The sequence below is a fragment of the Lingula anatina genome, chromosome 10, assembly GCF_051362555.1.
Source record: "Lingula anatina isolate TDL-2025a chromosome 10, LinAna3.0, whole genome shotgun sequence".
Lineage (NCBI taxonomy): Eukaryota > Metazoa > Brachiopoda > Lingulata > Lingulida > Lingulidae > Lingula > Lingula anatina.
This window is the reverse complement of record NC_141776.1, coordinates 11,213,303-11,232,324: the sequence shown is the minus strand read 5'-3', so window position 1 is coordinate 11,232,324 and position 19,022 is coordinate 11,213,303. Positions and strand designations below refer to the sequence as shown.

At 36.7% G+C, this 19,022-nt stretch overlaps 1 protein-coding gene across 2 annotated transcripts; it reads right to left on the bottom strand.

Moving 5' to 3' along the window:
* Window positions 1–10: 10 nt before the first annotated feature.
* Window positions 11–19,003, bottom strand: LOC106151601 (uncharacterized). 2 transcript variants are annotated; one of them, XM_086997221.1, is made up of 11 exons: window positions 18,700–19,003; window positions 16,958–17,140; window positions 16,255–16,305; window positions 14,155–14,405; window positions 10,334–10,532; window positions 9,617–9,734; window positions 8,719–8,917; window positions 7,704–7,787; window positions 6,888–7,023; window positions 6,310–6,487; window positions 11–2,608 (listed from the first exon to the last, which is right to left on the bottom strand). In XM_086997221.1, exons 2-11 carry the CDS (start codon window positions 17,029–17,031, stop codon window positions 2,150–2,152), a joined length of 1,749 nt encoding a protein of 582 aa, XP_086853347.1. In that variant the 5' UTR covers window positions 17,032–17,140; window positions 18,700–19,003; the 3' UTR covers window positions 11–2,149. The 2 variants fall into 2 exon arrangements, with proteins under 2 accessions (XP_086853347.1, XP_086853348.1); XM_086997222.1 differs by lacking the exon at window positions 16,255–16,305 and having other exon boundaries at window positions 18,700–19,002.
* Between the last annotated feature and the right edge of the window lie 19 nt (window positions 19,004–19,022).

Genomic DNA, 19,022 nt, shown 5'->3' with positions numbered 1-19,022 from the left:
CAACAGTGAATGCAAATATATATATTTATTGCTATTCTCTTTAAGAGCAAGGAAAGTCAGATAAAAACAGTATGGCAAGTAAAATTTCACAACTGTGCATGATTTATCTACCTAATGATGACGCCTTGAGATTTTGATACTCGAGATAAAATTCAGTGTAAATATATTTATAATAAAAATGAAACAACCTTTACCATCGTGCAAGTGAAAAGCACTGTACCCTTACTGTTACAATGGTTATCCTATAATACAAGGGGTTGCACTCCCAAGACATAAGTAAGTTGAGTCTATTGATAATTATGGCATTTTTTCTTTCACACACAGTGCAGTTAAAATAATATGTGCACTAAAGACCATATTTTCATACCAGTATCTTGACTTTCTCTATCTCAAATGTGTGCATGGAATACATTGTAACACAGGGGATGATCATACTTATGCCCCGATTTAAGACTGGGTTCCCATACCTAGATCGATCTAATAGGATCAATCCATCTCCAAGGGGTTTCTCGCTAAATGCTTTCAGCTTAAGAGGCTTAGATGTCTGGCACACCTACAGAAGCTGCTAAACGATAGTTAATTACCCTCTCACAGCTTCAGCGGGTGTGCGGGATATCTAAGCCGCTTAAGTTGATAGCATAGTAAGAACCCCCTTGGAGACAGATCGATCCAAAGTTAGCATGATAGTCTCTGGGAATGGTCTCTTAGACACAAATACTAACAGAGCAACATGATATGTGCAAAAATCTTATCACAGTTCTCCAGTCCAGCTTGGGCATGTTTGCATCAGAATTAACATCTGTCTGTTTTTGGTTTTAAATTAAACTTGGTGAGAACAGGTTTGTTGTATTATACATATTACTGGTTGAAGTGAGACTTGGTATGAACACCACTTTTGTCCAGCATCTCATCTCAAACTATACCTAAATTATTCTTTCATAATTTATATAAAAAGTGCTTTCTCTGCACAGTCATGTCAACTAAATCTCTATTCAATGCCAAATACACACATATAAATCTGTATAATCCACAAACAAACATATTCATGATCAGCTGTGTGTGATATACCTAAGTATTGCACAAAAATATTGTTTTGCCCATTATCTTTACACAGTGGCTTAGATCTATGAAAAAATCTTAATGTCTTCCAAACAAATGAAGCCCTAAATTATTTGCCAGCTGTGAAAAGCTTAGAAGAAAAATGGAAGACAGAGTAACAATATTTTATAACCTTACATCTTTGCAAAGCCCCATAAATGTTATCTGATGACTTAAGAATGATGGCAAGATAATGTTTTAGGAATGTATACATTGACACGCTCCTGTACTGACTGTTCTAATAAATAAATAAATAAATAAATAAATGAATAAATAAATAAATAAATAAATAAATAAATAAATAAATAAATGTCAAATGACTCAAAAATACAAGCTGATAACATAAAATCATCAATAACCCATATTCTATTCCCTTTTTCCTATCAAGGATTATTATATAATATTATAAATTATTACAATTTCACTTCTTGAGAAAACATTATATAAAATACTGTTCTTGCTCTAAAATACCCAACTTGCATAAAAACCACTTTATCCCCAAACAATTTTTTCTGCTTGTCAACAAACTGATAGATATCATAGTAAAACAAAAAGATGTAGCAATCAAAAAACATAATCTAATACTCTTATTGCCATTTCCCAATCTTATCTGTACATATAGTAGTTATGTCACAGCAAAGTCAAAAATTGCAACTGAACAGCAGGAAAATATCAGGATAAAACCCTGCTACCACTCAATTATTTTTAAATTTATACTCTTAATTTTTCCAAAAAGATTTCATCCTGAAGCACTTTTTTTTTCAAAATAAAATCTCTTTCAATCTCCTTACCCTTTTACCACACTTATATTTACCCTAAAAAGATGAAAATATAATATGCACATCCATCCAATATGAGAATACTTCATAAATGAGCAAAAGTTCACTGGCTAGTTAGTTGGATCATAAAAGATTCTTCCTATTGTTTCCTTGTGGCTAACCTGGTCTTAGACTTTCATGAGACTGACGTGAATTGCTACTCACTGACGACTGATGCAAGTCTATGACCAAATTGGCTGAATCTAATGGTAGGAAGAAAATTTTTACACTTCTCAGTTCTTTGCTTTTTTCCAAATGGAAGTCATCTCGTAACCACCCAAGTCATATGTGATGGCGTCCTTGGCACCTGTCCAATAAAATTCCATTATGTCCTGGTTGGTATCTGGGAAGAAAAGGTCGGTGAAGGTCACAACGCCTCCGTTAACGAAAACCTCCACGGAACACCAGTCGAGAAAAATTTGTGCCCACATTCGGCCATCTTGATTCAGCGGAACCTGTGTACAGTTCACCACAGGAAAATGAGGCGCCATGTCCACGATCCCTGATGCTGTGCGGTTTATGAAGAAAGATTGGTCATCAGATCTCCATCCTATCACAAGTTCCTGGCTAGGACCTTTCATGAGCTTTAAACCAAACTCCTTCAGCTTGTCTCTGGAGAGCACCGTCACATTGAGGAAAATTTCAAGAGACCTTACGTGATTTGTGTTGAATTGCACTGCATAGCCATCTGCCTGAAAGAAGGGGAAGGAGGACAAAAAAAGTTTAAAAAATGGCTAATAAATAAATTTGTCTAGTAAAATTTGACAAAAATGACAAAAACATAAACTAACTTAGATTGTTTTACTGATTACTTTTTAATGGGATTTACCCAATGGCTGTAATGGCAATAATGTTTTTGACACACAGTATTTTGGTAGCATATTATGTGAGTATCAATCACACCTTTCTGGTAAATCTAGCATGAAGACTGTCATATTAAACTTTCAGCTGTTTATAACAAAGAGTGGGCATTATCTATTGGACTGTTCTTGATTCCAAGGGCATCTATTTAGTAATATTTTAGTGATAATCATAACTTACTTTGGAACAAAATATTTTCAAGGACAACCATGAGAGAGAAACTTTTACAGGGCATCAACAAACAACAACCAGCTTGATAATGATGTTGTCACATAAATTTATTAACAAGGCAGCAAAGCTGTCAAATGTACAGACAAAAAAACAGAAAATAAAGATGCAAAATAGGTCATTTTGTCAATTTTGATGCAATAATAAATAATGCTTATAATAACACAGTCAGTTAACACTGATTTTTAATCATGCACAACAGATAACATGGTCAATAACAGGAGCAGATCCAGAGATATTTTCTGACAGTATTCCAAAGTATCTTTGTTGATCCATCCTACACTTTTGATGGTCTTCCAACACAAAAAAATTGATACCAGTCAATGTAAACTTTAAAATCTGACCGTCATCTGAAAGACCCAGAAGGCGGCCTCAATCTACCCCTGCAATAAGATAACAGTTTCTGGACTATGAGAGTTCAAATTCACATAATGAAAATCCCCATATTTGAAAAATGTTGACAGTGCATAAAATAATATTACATAATGTTTAAAGACATAAAAACCTATGCAACTGCTTATGTGGAAATACAGAAAATCTGAAGAGCTTCAGGTGGATGGGAGTTGAAAATGCCAGTGTTTAGAAAAAAATTAAAAAGAAAACAAAAAAAAAAAAAAAATTCCAATAAAGCTGCTATTCAAACTTTTAATCTTGCTGTATTAACATGATATGAATAACCCCAATGTGTTTGAGGATAATAAGGCACTGTTATTCATCTGTAGCATTAATGTTGGCATTACAATTTTTTTTTTCTTTTGTAAACTTATTTGCAATATTAAACAAGATTTACCTGCATAATTATCACCAATTCCTAATTATGTGACACAGTTAAGAGAGCTTAACCTATAGGACTTGAATGGGAAATCTCAACGTGTGTTTTATGTAATCTTATTTAATGGGCACTTGAAAATCAATTAGGCAAGTAATTTTATAGCTCTGAATTTAGCTAGTGATTATCCCAAGGGACAATTACCACCATCCATAAACAGTAGCCCCATATAGCACTCCATACAGCTGCAATGCTTACAATACAGAAAACAATCACACTGATTTCCAACACAAGCTACACTTCAGTCCTATGAAACTTTTCAGTAAGTTAGAATATCATAAGTAAAATGGTTTTTCCTTAATGGTCATCCTAGCAGCGATGTCCAAAAAAGGTTTTTTTTCATCTTTTATGCAATTTAACATAATGCTTAACAGCACAATGGCCATCAATTTTTAATAATAAAGTAAATGTATCATTGCTATTCAAAAGATGTGACTAGCAATGGTATTCAAGCCAATGGAAGTTCAAAGACTAAGTCACACCTTGAAAATGTTAATATGTGAAAATTTTAATTGTAACAAAAAACTATATAATTTCCAAGAAAGTTAACCGATATAACAGCTTTTCCAACTGAAGCTATAATTTAGTGCTATACTACATTTCTATAAGTTTGAGAAGAGTAAGTGACTTGGTTTTCCTTTAATGGTCACTATGGAGGCATTGTCTAAAATGGGGTTGTCTTAAATTTTGATACCATATTACATAATGCATAACAGCATAATGACCATCAATTTTTAATAATAAAATAAAAATATCATGGATATTCAGAAAATTTGATATGGAAAGGTCTTCAGGGCCATGGAAGTTCAGAGTCACAACTTCAAAATGCCAAAATGTACACAAGAGATAACTGTACTGAAATGAATTTCTTTCCACTTTCAACACTTTTTTTTACATATATCAAAATAATCAATTTACTGTCGTTTTTAAATGATCAACTAAGAAAGTTGTTGACATAGGAAAAATATCAATAGAACAATTTTAAATGTCCAATTTGTTCCATTCTGAGATTCTGAACATGGTGAATGATTGAATCTGACAAACTGTAAAGATATGAGTTTATTTCCATTTTTGGCACTTTATTACACAATGCACAATAACAGGTTTACCATCATTTTTATATAATCAACTAACAATATTGTTAAGATGCAGAAAATGTCAAAAGAACACCTTTACATTACTAATTAGTTCACAAATGAGATTGTTAACATGCCTAAGAATTAAATCCGAGGAAAAAAGACTCATATACAAAAAAAGGCACAATTTCACCAAAACTGAACCGATCAAGCTTATTTTCGAACCTCATCTGTATTTTAGAATATTTGATCACCCTGTGAATTTCAAGACGATTGGCCAATTAATTTTCCTTGAAATGTGTTATCGGTGTTGCACATATGCTGAAATAGTGAAAAAGCAGCATAACTTCCACAAATATGGCCCGATCATGCTGATTTTCGAACTTGACCTGCGTATTAAGAATATTCATCAGTTCTGTAAGTTTCAAGCCAAAAGGTAAAACGGTTTTTCACTTATCGTGTTATCGGTGTTGCATTTATGCTGAAAAAAATGAAAAAACCGCATAACTCCCCTAAAAATGGCCCGATCATGCTGATTTTCGAACTCGACTTGTGTATTATGAATATTCATCAGTTCTGTAAGTTTCAAGCCAAAAGGTAAAACGGTTTTTCACTTATCGTGTTATCGGTGCTGCATTTATGCTGAAAAAAGTGAAAGAAACCGCATAACTCCCCTAAACATGGCCCGATCATGCCGATTTTCGAACTCGACTTGTGTATTATGAATATTCATCAGTTCTGTAAGTTTCAAGCCAAAAGGTAAAACGGTTTTTCACTTATCGTGTTATCGGTGCTGCATTTATGCTGAAAAAAGTGAAAAAAAACAGCATAACTTCCCTAAAAATGACCCGATCATGCTGATTTTCGAACTCGACTTGCGTATTATGAATATTCATCAGTTCTGTAAGTTTCAAGTCAAAAGGTAAAATGGTTTTTCACTTATCGTGTTATCGGTGCTGCATATATGCTGAAAAAAGTGAAAAAACAGCATAAATTCCCTAAAAGTGACCCGATCATGCTGATTTTCGAACTTGACCTGCGTATTATGAATATTCATCAGTTCTGCAAGTTTCAAGTCAAAAGGTAAAATGGTTTTCCACTTATCGTGTTATCGGTAAAAGTGCACGGCGACGGCGACGGCGACGACGGCGACGACGGCGACGGCGACGACAGACGCAGATGATGGCTATATGTACAGACACATCTGTGTCTGTACATAAAAAAAATGTTGTCCCACTCAGTGGTTCTTATCGCTAAAAACTTAATTAAAGAGACTGAACAGTAGTGAGATTTCTCCCACCTCCACAGTGAAAAAGTAGCACATTATCACATTAGACACAGCAAACAATTCAAACTACATATCTGTTTTTGTTTGAGATAACATCAGTCCCCCACTTACTGTGACAACTGGGTTAGGAGCAAACGTGATTGGGTCACCGCGCAGAGATTGCAGCTCCTGTATTGGCTGTTGTGCCAGGTGCAGTCCATCCCCATACGGCAGCAGAGACAAGACCCGCGGAATACTCATCATGCCTCGGAAAGGAGAGGTGGGGATGTTCTCTGAGTAATACCAATTGCTAGTAGAAAAAATGAAAATAAATTTTTTAATCAAATCATGATGGTTATTCTATTACTGCTACACAAAATACGAAAAAAGCAAAAGAAATACCTTATTGCACATGCGTGTTGCACACACACACACACACATGCACACCCAGGATGAGACTGTCTCACTTGTAAACATCTGCAAATGCACACACACAGATATACAAACACTATATATATATATATATATAGCAAACATAATTAAAAACAGATAAACAGACACAAACACACACACACCCTACAGACTGACACTCACACACATACACACTAAAAAACTACACAGACACAAACACACACAAATATACATATGCACCAAAACAGCCCTACTGTAGAAACCAATCAATGTATCTTTCATGATGACAAAGCACTTACCAAGCCCAGCCAATTATAATCATCCTTCCATCATGGCTGTACCTGTTGTTCCAGGTATTGGACGCATAGAAATCCATCCCAGAGTCCAGCCACTGAGACTTTCCTGCTGCCACAAAGTGGGTACCATTAAATTCACCTAGGACAAAATATACAGGGCTCATGTTTGGGCCATTTCCATATCCTCGTCTATGGCTTTCTGTTTCACACCAGTTTGAGAGATTTGAACCTTAATGGTCAGGCTATTATGTAAGAGTGGTTTGCCGTCAACCTATTGTACTTGTAGGATCGATCTTACTCCAAGGGGGTTCTTGCTAAATTGCATTCAGTTTAAGTGGCTTAAATGTCTGTCACGCCCACTTAAGCTGCTTGGTGGTAATTAACTTTTGTGCACGCTTAAACTAAATGCAATTTAGCAAGAAACCCCTTTGAAATAGAACAATCCTGCTAGTATGCTATGGGAATGGTCCCCAAGGGAGTTATCTAAACAGAGACCTCCCCCTTCCCCAGTTATCATAATTATATGTTAATGGTTAGAAACAGAAAAATGAACTTCACAATGTGAAAACGGTCGATGATACAAAATGTACTATCAACTTTTAGTGTTGACTTATTTATTGCATTTTCAATGTGTTAATGGGAGTAGACAGAACTGGTCGCCAAATTCTCAAGTGGCATCCCCATGGTTGACCAAACTAAGGGATAGCATAGGATATGATAGCATAGGATTATGGTAAGACAGTATAGGATAGGATAGCATAGGATAAATAGAAAACGATTGGACAGGAAATTGTCATCTTATGGTATATTAACACTTACCTATGAAGTACTGGGCTCCAGTTCTGGACATTTCTGTGCGGTTACCACTGGTGTCCACCTTAAGAATCCACTTTATTTGATTGGCTATCAATACAATACAATGCAATACAATGCAATACAATGCAATACTGTTCCACTGAAATTATCTATCCTAAATATTTCATCAAAATTTGTAAAGAACTTTTTGACACACCATTTCTACTAACAAACAGACTCAAGTGATGTAAGCAGAGATCATACAAAGGCAGATCCTGGATTTTTATTACGTATTTTAATTAATTAATTAATTAATTTATTTATTTATTTATTTATTTTTTGTTTTCTTTTAAGGGGAGGGGGGTAGGAAGACAGACAAATATTAAAGAGTAGATCATTTTTTATAATAATATGAAGGACATGAGTTAGTAAAATTTACTTAGTTAAGTCTCATTTTGAAAATGCTGTAATATAATATTTTTGACTTGTAATCAATGTGTGATGACAGCAGGGAAATATCTTAATAAATGTATTGTAATGATTTCTAAGCATGTCTGTAAATATTTTCCTTCTGTGGATGATATATTCCATTTCTTTGTAGAATGTTCTAAAAATTCAAAAATATGGAAACTGACCAATTGTGATAAACTAAGTAAAGCAGAAAAAACATTAGGAAAAATACATTCAACAAAAAAGTTAACAACAGTATAATAACATGATTGTTAAATAAAATTATATATATATTAATATACCTGTATTTATAATAGAAGGAAAAAAATTAATCATTTGAGGTATTATTTGATCCAAACCATGCTTTAAAATTATTTCAAATTGCATACAACTAAAATCGCTAAATAGATTTTAATCTAAAAAAGTCTTGTTTTGCTTCATTTGGTGCATTTTTAGATGTGAGAAGAGGGAGAGTAGGAGGGTGGATACCCCAGAGCTGAGGGAGGGGCCCTTTCCCACTGTGCACCTCCCCTCTCCCCCCCCCCCCCCCCCAACCTCATCATAATAACTGTTCTAAATACCTCCTTACCTGCCCCTATCACCTTCAGCGGGAACACATCAGGACATTCCCAGTTTCCCTCAATGCTGACGCCAGTGCTGGGAGATGGGATGAACTCTGACGTCAGGGTCCAATCTATCAGGTTTACTGAGGTGTAAAAAAGGATGGTGTGTTTCTGGGCCAGAACAGCTAACATGCACCATGATTTAGTGGGAGGGTGCCAAAACACCTGGTGAAGGAAAAAAAAAGAGGTATTAGTTTTGTTCGATTATTAGCACGTTTATACCAGCACCCTGTTTAACAAAAGTTCTTAAGTCAGTTTTTTAGCTATAATTGTAGTCTGGTAAGAAGTAGTCAACTAAGTTGCACTTTCATAAAGAATCAAAAAGGCAAATGACCTTTTTCTTTGTTGGCCTCTTAACAAAGCCCCTTGAGCAAATTTTGATTGCCTTGACTAAGATTTTTATTTTTTTATTTTTTTATTTTTTTATTGTCAAAGGTGATAAAAGTCTGTTGATGAATGTCCAATTCATTTACTGCTGGTCAATCATTTTTGTAAACCTTCAGACCAATACTGCAAAGCTGACTTTGCATAGTTGCCTCTTTGATTTTAGCTTTCTAAGCTTAGCAAATGAAATTCACATTTTCGTGAGAAAGGCCCTGCATACAAAGATATCATGTTAAACTAATTGCATGTGCATTTTATATATCAAGATATATGATTACCATTCATCATATATCAAGATATATGATGAATGGTAATCAATCTTTTGAGAAAATGCAAACTAGATAACAACTTTACACACATAAACACACAAATGTATACTTGCACATTTACACACCCATGAATGCATGTGCAGAAAATGCACATCCTCTACACACACACACACACACACACACCTATACCTATGTATGTACACATACTTGCCTTTGGATCCCTAAAATTCTCACTGTGGCGGTCTAAAACTGGGTTATTTTCATAGTTGACCCAACTCATGCCATTGTCATTGCTGTAAGCTACTCGCTGATCTTGGATTTTATCTGACCTGTGATAATAATCACACTAATTTATGAAGCTTATATTTATGGGCCGTATACTTGCACTGTACAAACACTGCTTGGTAAATGTACCCTAGGTTTAACACATCCAAGAAACTTGGATTTTTACTTCATCTATTTGATGTGAGGTCACTGGACAATGTTGTATTTCGATATAATTGATCAAAATGGATTTTCTGTCAGGATTATTACATTTTCCCATTTAAAAAATCAAAGAATTACACCATAAAAAATACATCAGAAATTGGTTTCTGTCTGAGCTCTTAAAATTGATACATAAACTATTCAAAGATGAATGTCTGATGTGAAAATAAAATGATCCATTTTAAAATAATTATAAAATGACAAATAAAAAATAAGAGTTAAAATGAGAACAAGTGGAAGGGTAAAGGGTACAGGAAATAATAAAGCTTTGTAAGCTAGCAGAGCTTGTTTCACAATCAAATTTTAGCCTGGAAACTGGTCCAACTTGTACCTTTACCAATCCAGAATACAAATAAAGGGGTGTCTTTAAAAATAAATAAATAAATAAATAAATAAATAAGAGGAAAGAAAGAAAAGAAAAAAGGAAAAGAAAAAAACTTACTCTACAAATCCGGTATACAAGGCTACAAGAGGTGGATGTGTTTTGTTTCCAAACCCAGAAGTATTGTTTGTGTCAACAACGGCGCTGCCAGAAAAGATCATGACTCCGTCTGCCTCCATCAGCGCCACTGGCTGCTGTTCCCAGTGCACCATGTCTTTACTCTTAGCATGGCCCCAACTCATGTGACCCCAGTGACTACCTAGAATAACAAACCATGTCTTTACTCTTAGCATGACCCCAACTCACGTGACCCCAGTGACTACCTAGAATAACAAACCATGTCTTTACTCTTAGCATGACCCCAACTCATGTGACCCCAGTGACTACCTAGAATAACAAACCATGTGTTTTCTCTTAGCATGACCCAAACTCATGTGACCCCAGTGACTACCTAGAATAACAAACCATGTCTTTACTCTTAGCATGACCCCAACTCATGTGACCCCAGTGACTACCTAGAATAACAAACCATGTCTTTACTCTTAGCATGGCTTCAAGTCATGTGACCCCAGTGACTACCTAGAATAACAAACCATGTCTTTACTCTTAGCATGACCCCAACTCATGTGACCCCAGTGACTACCTAGGAATAACAAACCATGTCTTTATTCTTAGCATGACCCCAACTCATGTGACCCCAGTGACTACCTAGAATAACAAACCATGTCTTTACTCTTAGCATGGCCCCAACTCATGTGACCCCAGTGACTACCTAGAATAACAAACCATGTCTTTACTCTTAGCATGACCCCAACTCATGTGACCCCAGTGACTACCTAGAATAACAAACCATGTCTTTACTCTTAGCATGGCTTCAACTCATGTGACCCCAGTGACTACCTAGAATAACAAACCATGTTTTTACTCATAGCATGGCCCCAACTCATGTGACCCCAGTGACTACCTAGAAAAGCAAACCATGCCTTTACTCTTAGCATGGCTTCAACTCATGTGACCCCAGTGACTACCTAGAATAACAAACCATGTTTTTACTCTTAGCATGGCCCCAACTCATGTTACCCCAGTGACTACCTAGAAAAGCAAACCATGTCTTTACTCTTAGCATGACCCCAACTCATGTGACCCCAGTGACTACCTAGAATAACAAGCCATGTCTTTACTCTAAGCATTACCCCAACTCATGTGACCCCAGTGACTACCTAGAATAACAAACATTGTCTTTACTCTTAGCATGGCTTCAAGTCATGTGACCCCAGTGACTACCTAGAATAACAAACCATGTCTTTACTCTTAGCATGACCCCAACTCATGTGACCCCAGTGACTACCTAGAATAACAAACCATGTCTTTACTCTTAGCATGGCTTCAACTCATGTGACCCCAGTGACTACCTAGAATAACAAACCATGTTTTTACTCATAGCATGGCCCCAACTCATGTGACCCCAGTGACTACCTAGAAAAGCAAACCATGCCTTTACTCTTAGCATGGCTTCAACTCATGTGACCCCAGTGACTACCTAGAATAACAAACCATGTTTTTACTCTTAGCATGGCCCCAACTCATGTTACCCTAGTGACTACCTAGAAAAGCAAACCATGTCTTTACTCTTAGCATGACCCCAACTCATGTGACCCCAGTGACTACCTAGAATAACAAGCCATGTCTTTACTCTAAGCATTACCCCAACTCATGTGACCCCAGTGACTACCTAGAATAACAAACCATGTCTTTACTCTTAGCATGGCTTCAACTCATGTGACCCCAGTGACTACCTAGAATAACAAACCATGTTTTTACTCATAGCATGGCCCCAACTCATGTGACCCCAGTGACTACCTAGAAAAGCAAACCATGCCTTTACTCTTAGCATGGCTTCAACTCATGTGACCCCAGTGACTACCTAGAATAACAAACCATGTTTTTACTCTTAGCATGGCCCCAACTCATGTTACCCCAGTGACTACCTAGAAAAGCAAACCATGTCTTTACTCTTAGCATGACCCCAACTCATGTGACCCCAGTGACTACCTAGAATAACAAGCCATGTCTTTACTCTAAGCATTACCCCAACTCATGTGACCCCAGTGACTACCTTGAATAACAAGCCATGTCTTTACTCTTAGCATGGCCCCAACTCATGTGACCCCAGTGACTACCTAGAATAACAAACCATGTCTTTACTCTAAGCATGGCCCCAACTCATGTAACCCCAGTGACTACCTAGAATAACAAACCATGTCTTTACTCTTAGCATGACCCCAACTCATGTGACCCCAGTGACTACCTAGAATAACAAACCATGTCTTTACTCTTAGCATGGCTTCAACTCATGTGACCCCAGTGACTACCTAGAATAACAAACCATGTCTTTACTCTTAGCATGGCCCCAACTCATGTGACCCCAGTGACTACCTAGAATAACAAACCATGTGTTTTCTCTTAGCATGACCCAAACTCATGTGACCCCAGTGACTACCTAGAATAACAAACCATGTCTTTACTCTTAGCATGACCCCAACTCATGTGACCCCAGTGACTACCTAGAATAACAAACCATGTCTTTACTCTTAGCATGGCTTCAAGTCATGTGACCCCAGTGACTACCTAGAATAACAAACCATGTCTTTACTCTTAGCATGACCCCAACTCATGTGACCCCAGTGACTATATATACCTAGAATAACAAACCATGTCTTTACTCTTAGCATGACCCCAACTCATGTGACCCCAGTGACTACCTAGAATAACAAACCATGTCTTTACTCTTAGCATGACCCCAACTCATGTGACCCCAGTGACTACCTAGAATAACAAACCATGTCTTTACTCTTAGCATGACCCCAACTCATGTGACCCCAGTGACTACCTAGAATAACAAACCATGTCTTTACTCTTAGCATGGCTTCAACTCATGTGACCCCAGTGACTACCTAGAATAACAAACCATGTCTTTACTCTTAGCATGGCCCCAACTCATGTGACCCCAGTGACTACCTAGAATAACAAACCATGTCTTTACTCTTAGCATGGCCCCAACTCATATGACCCCAGTGACTACCTAGAATAACAAACCATGTTTTTACTCTTAGCATGACCCCAACTCACGTGACCCCAGTGACTACCTAGAATAACAAACCATGTCTTTACTCTTAGCATGACCCCAACTCATGTGACCCCAGTGACTACCTAGAATAACAAACCATGTCTTTACTCTTAGCATGACCCCAACTCATGTGACCCCAGTGACTACCTAGAATAACAAACCATGTCTTTACTCTTAGCATGACCCCAACTCATGTGACTCCAGTGACTTCCTTTTATTACAAATAAAGGTGTAAAATTTTTAAAAATTCATAAAATTTGAATATATATGTTAACCATTTTATAAAGTTGACTAGTGTTCTAGGACAATGCCAGTGTGAAACAATACAGCAACATGGGTTCTCTGTTATTGAGACATTATAAGAAAAATGAGTGTATACTGCTAAAGCAATATGGATAAACTCATGTGGAGGTTATACCTGAAATTACAAGCTGTGTATTTATGATATTAAATATCTGGGAATCTGCTGGTAGAGATGTTTGTGTGGTGTGTGTGTGTGTGTGTGTGTGGGGGTCCAATGACTTTTTCCCCTTCCTTTGCTCCACAAATAAATGATAGGCTTCTTTTTGCATTGCACTAAATATGTATTCACAGCATAATGTGTGTGTGTGTGTGTGTGTGTGAGTGTGTATATAAGTGTTTATAACTGCATGAAATACAATGATCTTTAATCATATGAAAAGTTATTATCTTCAAAAACACGAAATACAATAAAAAATCTTAAATGAGAAGGATATCAATAATCTTCAATTACCATAAGGATTGTACTGAAAGTACAGCTCATATTCCCCATTGTGATAAATCAGTCCATTTGGGTCATTCATCCAGTTTTTCTTTGGGGTGTAGTGATATTGTGGCCGGAACCATGGTGTCTCATCATAGGTAGCACTCTTGGACTTTCCACTGAAGACGATGGCCAAGACAAGAGCAACAAGACAGCAACAGCAGAAAGTGACCACACACAGCAATGTCATGAAAGAATTCAGCTTACTCCTTCTGTAATAGCTAAAAAGGAAATAAGAAAAAAAATTATGATTGTATTTTAGTTAATATACCTAAATTTTAATATTCCACCATACCAAAATTTAACATGCAAAATGTAAGTATTTTTGTTTGCGCATTTCCTTACCAGGACCATCCTAGCCTCTTATGGTGAGATCACTCATTAGAGAGATCAGTCTGTACAGATTTTAACTTAAAAGTCTACTGAGATTTCAGCCTGTGGCCACCAATGATAGAAATCAACTAGTCCAAAGCAAATACAAGGCCAGTGGCTGAAAATATTCACAAAATTTGCAAACTGGTCTGGCTTCAGTTTAACTGGCAGTGGGTATTGGGTGGGGTGGGGGGGGGGGGGGGAGGGGGCAGTGCTGACGTAACAGTGATTTTAATCTTGACCTAGTCACATCAAATTATGAGTGTACTGGTATTTAGACTTTAAAGATGCATTCAATTAATTAAATAAAAATATATATACCATATAATAATAATAGAATAAGAAAATCTTTATTTCCCGTAACACCCGTTTTGCCTGAAGACACTTATCATGAAATTTGAAACTTTGATTTAAAAAAAAAAAAAAATATATATATATATATATATATATATATATATATATATATATATATATATATATATATATATATATATAATATCGGAGAATAAAGTCAATACACCATGAAAAAGTGCTCCACCCATGGGGGCGGCCCGTGGGGAGCTAGTATATAAAATCAAGGATACGAATAAATAAGACTTATCTCTCCATTTTATTTAAAAATGCCCTTTGGCCGTTTCGGCCCTGAGGCCTCGTCAGGGGCGGAAACAAAACAAAATACGAAACGGCCAAAGGGCATTTTTTAAATAAAATGGAGAGATAAGTCTAATTTATTCGTATCCTTGATTTTATATAGAGTGCTATATATATATATATATATATATATATATATATATATATATATATTTGTGCCCCAGATGAGCCTTTGGGTGAAACAACATCAGGGAGAATAATATGTCCCTGTATAAATAATTAATCATTGTTCTCTTTCGTGACTTGGCTCCTCATGTAGAGAATTATCAAAATCGTGAAGTTGAAATGACAAGATAATACTACTCATTCTTTAAAATTCATTTCAATTGCTTTTGTTTGTGATACTACAACACAGCAAGGATACTTATTCTACAACTCAACAAGAATAGAACAGTCACAAGAACTGGGATCACAAAATAGCTGTGATAAATTATTTTCAGACGAAACTCTAAAACATGTTCAAATTTAAATACATAATTAAATAACAAACAAAGAAAGAAAAGAAATACCACTGTAACAATACACTCAAATAAACAAAAACAACAAATAAACTACTCTACCAAAACAATGAAAGACACAAGGATAAATTTAAACACATAAGATGAAACCAGCCCCTTAGCAAAAGCAGCTGTGCAAATTGTAAACTTAAACCAGCAGTATTCTCAGAAAAACAAAAAAATTTAACTGGTCACAAAAAAAATAAAGGAAGACAGCTCAAGAGGGACCTCTGCAGTATCCAGAAGGAAAAAGTTAATTAAATGTGGATATCAGCCCTATGTCAATCCTGGGATTCCACAGAATACACAGGTAACACAGGTGGTGCAAGGCCCGTCATGTGCAGCCAAATCCGTGAACACAGAGGGAAAAACAAAGTCAACAAGCAGAGAAGTGTTGACAAGATTATTTGATGTGAAAACTGAAGACGATAAACAGCAGAGATCAAAGTAAATTGTGATCTGATGGACTTGTTAAACATCTACCAATTGGTTAAAAATGATGGATTAATTAGTGGTGAAATAATGTTAACTTTGCATCATACACTCTTACCTTATTTTCCGTAAGCACTTTTTCCATTTACTTTTTCTGCCAATCCATGGACTACATAAAGTTGCAGAATATCATTGCATCTTTCTTGTAATTATATTAAATGCGATGTGCATGTATATAATCTATCTTGGGTTATAGTTATTTTTAAAATGTACTGGTATTGGAATAAATAACACATTAATTATAAAAAGCCACCTAAAGCTGTTATACATACAGACAGCACTTATCTATGAAGACTAAAAATAAAATTATAGCAATATGCAAGCTTTAAAGCAGTGACAGACTAGACTGAGATATTCACTGGGAAAAAAGAAAAATCAAAACTACCCCCCAGTATAAAAAAAAACTCTGTCCAGTTTTGAGTTTGACTGTCACATTAGAATAAGGAGTTATCCCTCAGTGGTGAGTCTGAAGTAAAACAGCACCATTGCTTCCCAATTATTTAGGTAATAAGAAAAGCGCATAGCAAAAGCTCTGGTAAGTAAGACAGACTTAGATTATCACAATGTGTAATTATGCTACTGTGGCTGTAAATTATAGAAATTATAGTAATCATGATAAATGGTATATATAAGCAATGCACTAAAAATCAAATAATAATCAACGTCAGACATGCAAAAAGGCAGAGTGAACACTCACCAATCACCAATTGCATTGTACTCAACACAAAGAAACTTGTATGAAAGTCACAGGTCAAACCCACCTAATCTTGGTCTCTTTTGGTACAGAACCATCATCCTCACTGGCGGCCAAACGATGATACTCGATGTTCTCCATTATGTTTGTATGTCACATTGATCCTCTAATAAATGAGCCACACATATGGTGTATTGCTTCCATGAACTATATACAATTCTGTATGGTGCAGCTCCCCAAACTGTGTAATCTGCAAAAGCATCAACAGTGAATATCACTTTTTAAAGGCAATTTGCCTGACATCATGTGACATTAAAGAGAAGACCAGATGACAAGCTGTGTAGAGATTTATATCTAACTCCATTAAGGAGGTTATGTTTTCATGGTAATAGGTTTGTCTGTCTATCAACAACATTGCACAAAATGTTATGAAGTCTTGACCTTTTTTTCTATTCCAGCTATATACATTGTAATTATGTGCTACTGCATGCCATTTGTGTAAAATTTGCTTTAAGTTAGGTCAATCACCAGAGATCGCCCTTTGCAAAACAGGTAGTCACTAGTATGTTGAAGTGTCAGGTCAGATATAGAGCAGGATCCCAGACGGTTGAGCATGCCCGGAAAGATCACCAATTTTCTTGTACCTAGCAATGACCTACATGGTTACCTATATATGAAAATGGCAGTCTGCCGGATTTCCAGTGGTGGGTGTGGTCAGGGGGGTCCAAAACATAGACCCCTCAAATCCAGCTAGCAGAACTTTTTAGGGGAACCCTTAGAAACCTATTGGGGGTCTTTCAGCATGGTCTCAGGTATATCAAATAGATACTGACAGACAAATTGAGTGGTGGGGTGTGGCCGGCAGACCCTGATTTATAGGGGGTGGAAATCCGGCTAGCAGGACCTAAAAGTTAACCCTACAAAAACAACTGGAAAATGTTCCTTAGAGTCCCAAGAAAGATGAATGACCATCGACAGACAATTTAAGTGGTGGGTAGTGCCCAGCAGACACACCCAAAGAGCCACACCATTAATGTACAGCTAGCATGCCTAATGTACCTCTAGCATTCCCCAAAAGTTAACTCGAAAACAAATAACTGGAAAATGTTTCTTAGACCCCATTTCCAGAGATTAGATCGATCTACTTTAGATCGACCTAACTCCCTGGGGGTTCACGCTAAATAGCTGTCAGCCGGGCGGACATGAAAGTTAATTACCCCCTTACAGCTTGTAGTAGGCGGGATGGACATTTAAGCCGGATTATCTGACAGTAATCTAGTGAGACTTCCCGCGGGGATAGATCGATCTAAAAGCTCTGGGAATACAGCCTTAGAGTTCCAGGATGCTAGAATGACCATTGACAGACAATTTAAGTGGTGGGTACTGCCTGGCAGACACACCCAAATGTCACACCCAGGTGATTTGTGTATTAATCAGGGTCTGCCGGCCACATCCCACCATTCAATTTGTCTGTCAACTGGTATCTATAGATTTAATATACCTGAGACCATGCTGAAAGACCCCCAATAGGTTTCTAAGGGTTCCCCTAAAAAGTCCTGCTAACTGGATTTGAGGGGTCTATGTTTTGGACCCCCCTGACCACACCCACCACTGGAAATCCGGCAGACTGCCATTTTCATACATGGGTAACCATGTAGGTCATTGCTAGGTACAAGAAAATTGGACATTAATATTATTTTAAAAAAACTTTAAAATTTGAATTACAACATGCGATGGTGGATAGACATTATTATAGGATGTGGGAATTTATAGCAACTACAGTTTGAAACAGCAGCCGTGAGGCCTTACCTGCGGTAAAGGTACTACCTACACATGCAGCATGTAACTGAAGGCCTAAAACTCAGGCAATACTTTTCCCATTCATAAGCCTGGTGCGTCGAGGCACTCAACTCAAGTTTCTCCACTCTATCTTTGGATAAAACAGGAGCAGATCGACGCCGGTATTTATATCTTCGCCTGAAATGCTTCTCTACAAGATGTCTTAATTTTCAAAATGATTTGATCTGCCAGCAGGTTTGTCTACTCACGGTCTAGCACACAAACACACAAACATCCTCAGAATTGCGTTCTCTAGTACTTAGAGGTATATTTATAAACGGGGTACTATAATA

What these genes read in the sequence shown, in the direction of transcription:
- LOC106151601 (XM_086997221.1), bottom strand. Translation starts at nt 17,031, where the DNA reads ATGGAGAACATCGAGTATCATCGTTTGGCCGCCAGTGAGGATGATGGT. An exon ending in TTGTATACCGGATTTGTAGA is followed by an intron (nt 9,735 to 10,333) that starts GTAAGTTTTTTT and finishes TTATTATCACAG; the next exon opens with GTCAGATAAAATCCAAGATC. An exon ending in GCTGAAGGTGATAGGGGCAG is followed by an intron (nt 7,788 to 8,718) that starts GTAAGGAGGTAT and finishes TTGTATTGATAG; the next exon opens with CCAATCAAATAAAGTGGATT.